Consider the following 6,000-nt stretch of genomic DNA (forward strand, 5'->3'; position numbering starts at 1 on the left):
TGGATAGTGTTAGGGTGGCTATACATCTTGATTTGTGGCTGTTGTAATGAGGTAAATATTAATAGCTCTCCATTTCATTTCCACATGTTCTGTTTTGGATGATAAATTGTCTAGTCATCCCATATGGAGGCATTATATTGTCAAATCAGTAAACTGAAACTACATTTCCCAGAGTTCCCTTAAATGTAAGTTTGCAGGCAGCAATTGGTCATAAGAGAAATTTGAGTGAGCTTGTGAAGGCAGAAAAAAGAGAACAATGAAAGCTGTTTACTATCTGAAAGTTGGTGTAGGGCAGGTGCCTTTGCAGTCATGCACATCATCCTCCATGAGCTGATGACCCTTTTGTGACATTAGCCTGCTAAATCTCAACTTCTGCTTGGTCCTCTCCTTCAGACATTCCCAAATTCTGGCCAGGTTTATATGCAGCTCAGCACTGGAGAAAGCCATTTGTCCTGCATCTCACCTACATCGTCATAATTTGAGGTGGTGAGAGACAAATGAGGGTTATAGTTTATTCTTAGTCTTTGCTATTCTGTGTCCAAATGCCTATCTTGATATCAGCCTGCTGACTAACTCAACTCCAGACACATCACCAAAGGTGGCTCTGCTACTCTGATCAAAGGCTGACAGACACACAATTATATTGTTTGGATGTTACACTTGATAAGAGACTAAAAAAATAAGTGAAATATCTTTCTCAGTCTGTTTATTTATTGACTTAAAATTTGTCCTATTTGTGAAGGAACAAAGTCACAACATTTTTAAAATAGAAAGCAAGGTGCTGTCCCCATTTTGTAGACTACTCAGAAATGTAAATTCCTTGTCATGTTAGCTTTGGATTATTGTCTTGTGAAATAAAAACAACTCTTCTGAAAGGGAAACAGAAGAGCCAGTTCTTCATGTCCCACAGTACGTAATATAAGATCATTCAGATCAAATTCTGAAAATAAAGAATTGTGAAGGTTGTCCAAAGGAGAATCATTCTTCTCCATCCAGTTCCGAATGTGCTTACAAAAATAAAGTTTCATTTCCCCATGAACAACTTTTTAATGGCTTCAAAGCATTTACCAATTCTTCTAAAATGTCAAAGAGCAAGTCAAGAACCAAAGACAGCTGCCCTGACTCTGGCCTTCAGGATCACCTCCAGTATACTTTCACCTAATGTTAGCCTTGTTTTCAAAACACTAATATGTTTTGATTATTAGTTAATACAAAAGACTTATCATCATGATAATAACCATCCCAGTAATTGTTTAAATTATATCAATTAAAAGTAACATTAAGAACATAAAAGTGTCATTTACATTTTGAAACTCTTACTGAAGCAAATAACTTTTTTTTCCGGGGGAAAAATGACATAGAAAAAGACAGAGTAGAACTTACTAAGTGGATAAATGGAATTTGAATTTTAATATAAGTGAATGTGTTCCATTCACACGAAGATTAATATGAGGCACAGGTTTTATGCTATAATTATACCGAGTCCTTGAACTTACATTCTTCTGGTTCCAGAAATTGATCATTTAAATTTTAATGAGCTAAATGCATTTGAACTTCTTATTTGAATAATTTTTATATTTTCCCTTTAAAATTTCAAGCTTGATTATTTTTTCATTTCAAATCCACTGGTTAATTTTCATCTTTCTAAATATGGCCTTGTAATGCCATTCATCCTAACTCATCATCTTTTTCTTTGTACCTATTGTAACTACATTACCTTTGTGTGAACTAGAATATCACATGGATCTTTCTTATATCTGAGCTTTTATCTAAGGATATATAATTTGGCAATATAATTTTTTGAGAAGGAAATATATGGTAGCCAGACTCCAGCATTGCCCCCATTGATCTTTACCTCCTGGTATTCACAATCTTGCATAGTCTCTTCCAATACTATAAAGAGCTGACCTGTGTGATCCAAATGATTTTGCAAAAATGACAGAGAAATTGCAATAGTGTCATCACCAAAGAATGAATGCATAAAGTGTGTTAATGGAAATGACGGTAATGAGAGGAGGAGTCAAAGTCATGAGCCATATGAGCTCACAGTCTATGACTGTGGTGACTGCTCAGGATCCAGGAATACTTAAAACATGGTTTTAGGTTCTTTTTGTGGAAAATGGATAGACAGGTCACATAGAAAACAGGGGAATAAGGCTTCATATGGAAGATGTGCTTGATAAAAAAATTACTGAAAGACAAAATGAAGTAGTAGTAGTAACACAGGATATTTTAGTCCCTATCAAATCAAATGCCAGTAACATAGGTATTATCCTTAGTACATAATTACAGTGGTCCAGTAGGAAATGTGTCTTATATTTAAGTAGTCTAATCTGAAAAATAGGAGGTAACCGTGAATTTCATAAAATAACAAACTCTTCAATGATAATTTCTGTAATACATGTATAAATTATTAATTGTTTATGGTAATAATTGTTTCTAAAGTTTAAATGAATTTTCAATCAAAGGAAAGGATAGATAAAATACTACCATTCATATTGGTTCAGAGAAGATGGAATTCTTTAGAGTAATGTAACCAAGTGTTTTTCACCTAAATCTCTAGGCCATAATTTTATATTACAAGCATTTCAAGTGTATAGCCCCTTACAAGCCTATAGAAGTGTACATTAAAAGTATTGTCTTATTAAGGCAGGCATTTACAGTTTTGAATAAATTTTCCTTCTGCTTTCTCTGACATCATGAGACTTATCTCTACTTGTTTGTCTAACAGTGATATAGCTGGGATAAATCATCACAGCCTACATGTCCGTACACTCAAATGATAGAGTTCTATCCATTTATAATATTTGTATTATAATTTACATTATAGTCATTTCTGGACATTTTAGTTAGTATTTAATAAATATTTGTTTGTATTTCTTTTTGGTGATGCTGGGATTGATCACAGGGCCATTTACCACTGAGATATACCTCTAGTCCTATTTATTTATTTATTCATCCATCCATTCATTTATTTATTTATTTATTTTGAAACAGGGTCTTATTAAGTTTCAGAAGGCCTCACTAAGTTGCTGAGTTTGGTAGAAGACCTGTGATCTTTCTGTCTCCACCACCCAAGTATTGGGATTACAGGTATGCACCACTATACCTGGCTCTAATAATTGTTGGATGGGAAAAATTCCATAATGAGAAACAGAGGATACTTGACTACAGCGAACACATTTTATAGTGTCTGTATCTTGCTGGCTTTAACAACCTTCATAAACTATGGAAGGGGGGAGAGTTCATATATGAAAGAGCACAGGAAGAAGTCTATGAAATGCTTTTGATTATGGTAAAAAGTGATGAGCATAAATTTGTTCATCTACTCATGGAATAGTTACTGAGCACCTGATTGACTCCTTTCTTCCAGAAACTCAGTCAGTAGAGAGTTTTAAATCTGTAATTAGGTAAATATAACTTAAAAGACAGAAAAAGCCCTTGAAAAAAAGATAAATGAAGTACCTTCAGACCAAACAGGTCATAAAGAACATCTAACCTGTATTATTCCTACTTCACTCCAAATCCATTAAGAATATGCAGACAGTCAAGATGTAGTATCTAATTATAAGTGATGGGAAGAAGATTCCTTTAACGTTTTTTTATTTTCAGGAACTCAGAAAAGAATGGGTTGGTGGGAGGAGCAAAGAACAGGTCTGTAACCTACTGTTATCTGAGGCCAGATGACAGAGAGGCTTCAAACTACTTTATTATATTTTTCACTTGTCCAAAAGATTTTCGTTTGGTTTGGTCTTATAGTGCCATGTGTAAAACCTATAAATTATTTTTACTAATGCTTGATAAAGTGCCGGTTCTAAAGCTCAATCTTCACCCGAGCTTTTTAATCATTTTCTTTTAGAATCTGTATCACTTAGTCTTTATTCAGCTCTGAACACAAGGATATTGATTTTGTTTTGAGATCAATGTATACATCAAAGAAAGAGAATAGGAGAAAGTGGGAAATGGAAACCGACTTTGGTGGCCCTCCAACAAATGTGTGGGTGCTTTATTTTTCACGTAAGGATGAAATAAAGAGAAACAAAGCCCTGGCAAAGGACATCGTTTCTTTCTATTTAAAAGACAAATTTCAGGACTCTTACCTGAGAAGTTTTTGTAATCCACTAAATCAAACATAACAATGGCAACGGCCGACCATGTGATAATCAGAGCAATGACCAGAAGCCAGGCTGCCGGGGAGCTGAAGGTGGTCACTATGTCTTCTGTGACTGTCCTCTTGAGCACTTTTCCAGGGGATTTGGGCACAGACCCATTTTTGCTGTCTATCACAGTTGTGGTCGTAGATGCATTTCCTAGTCAAACATTCAGAAAGGAAAATTTAATTTAGAAACTTGCACCAAATATGAATGTCAAAAAATACAGACTATCTGGGTCTTATAAACTGTTCATTTTATTTTTTTAAGGAACACAGTTGTTTGATAGCAGGTACCTACCACTTCCATATTACCTCCTACTCAGCATTTATCCTTCGCTCTGAAACCAATCTGCTCATAAACAGTTCTCATCTGCCAAGTCCAATATATCCTACTAGGCCACAGATCTTTTCACCATTTTTCCCATTAATTTTCACTTCTCCTTTTTGATACTTTCATTGGTGCATGGTATTTATGTATGATATAGAGGTATAGAGTGATAACAATATACAAGAATATACATGCAAACAACACTTGGTGTATTTCAGCTTCCCTGTACAGGTCACTTAGTAATTCATTATATGTTCAGAGCATTATTTAAACGATTACCCCCTTTTTGTCTCTATTCTCCCACCTTCCTCCTCTGAACTCCCTCCACTACCACTTCTCATACCCATTATCCTCAAGACCAATGTTTTTGTCATTGTTTATTTTGTTGTTGTTGTTTGTTTTTTGGCTAAGTTGCTTTCTAACACACTTTATTTAAACTCATATGTCAATACTATAAGCAAGCAAAAATATCTTCTTTGAGGGAGAATAAAAATCAGTGACAAAATAGTTCAAATAGGTGAAGTTCTTTCTTGATATCCTGTTCTAACTGGAAAGTGAATTAGGTCCTCTATTAATGTCACTATTTTCTTTTTTTTTTTTTTTTGACTGGGGCAAAAAAGACATGTTTGAAAATCATATATGCAATGACATTCTTATTTCTTATTTTAAGAGTTTACATAAAACTTCAAAATTAAAAAAATAATAACAATGAATATACAAAAATATAAAAAATAAATATCACATTTAATTTCTTCACCAAGGAACAATTGTGTTAACATGTTAATCTATTTGCATTGAATTTTTTTTTCTTTTGCAGTACTGTGGCTGGAACCTAGGGGAATTCTACGTCTGAGCTATACCACAGCCCTTCTTTTTATTCTTTATTTTGGAACAGATTCTCACTGAGTTGCAACGGGCCTCACTAAGTAGCTGAGGCTGTCTACGAATCGTGATCCTCCTGTCTCAGCCTCCCAAATGCTGGGATTACAAGCCTGAGGCAACACGCCCGGCTTGCACTGATTTTTATATGTGTGTATAAATATACAAATGCCTTGTTTGCCCATTTTTACTAGGAAATATATAATAAACATGCTTTCATAATATTAGATATCCCTTGACATGTAACTTAAATGGCTGCACAGCATGCCATTTCATGGCTGTACATACTTTCGTCAAAAAGCTTCCAACCTTTGGACATGGCAGAAATTTTCTCAGGACTCATTCAAAATTTTCCTTCAGGAAATATTTCTAAATATAGAATTGCTAAGACAAATGAAATAACCACTGTGTTTGTTTGTTTGGGGTACTATAAATTGAACTCAGGGGCAAGAATTTTTCCTTTAAACTAGACCTCAAGCCCGATTTTATTTTTTATTTTGAAACAAGAGTCCTGCTATATTGCTGAGTATCTCTGCTAAACTGCTAAGATTGGCCTTGAAACTGGAATCCTTCTATCTCAGCTGCCCAAGTATGATAGGCATGCACCATCATGCCCACATAATCACTTTTTTTTTACTTT

At 34.5% G+C, this 6,000-nt stretch overlaps 1 protein-coding gene across 1 annotated transcript in view; it reads right to left on the bottom strand.

Annotated features, from left to right (window-relative positions):
* Positions 1-4,828, bottom strand: part of TRDN (triadin) — a gene marked incomplete at both ends in the record, with an annotated part of 326,113 nt that extends 321,285 nt beyond the window's left edge. Inside the window, 2 exons of the mRNA XM_080700116.1 lie at positions 4,101-4,310; positions 4,786-4,828. Of these exons, the coding sequence (XP_080556242.1) occupies positions 4,101-4,310; positions 4,786-4,828 (253 nt within the window). The remainder of the gene's footprint in view (positions 1-4,100; positions 4,311-4,785) is intronic.
* Between the last annotated feature and the right edge of the window lie 1,172 nt (positions 4,829-6,000).

Source organism: Muscardinus avellanarius, assembly GCF_963383645.1.
Source record: "Muscardinus avellanarius genome assembly, chromosome: 8".
Taxonomy (NCBI): Eukaryota; Metazoa; Chordata; class Mammalia; order Rodentia; family Gliridae; genus Muscardinus; species Muscardinus avellanarius.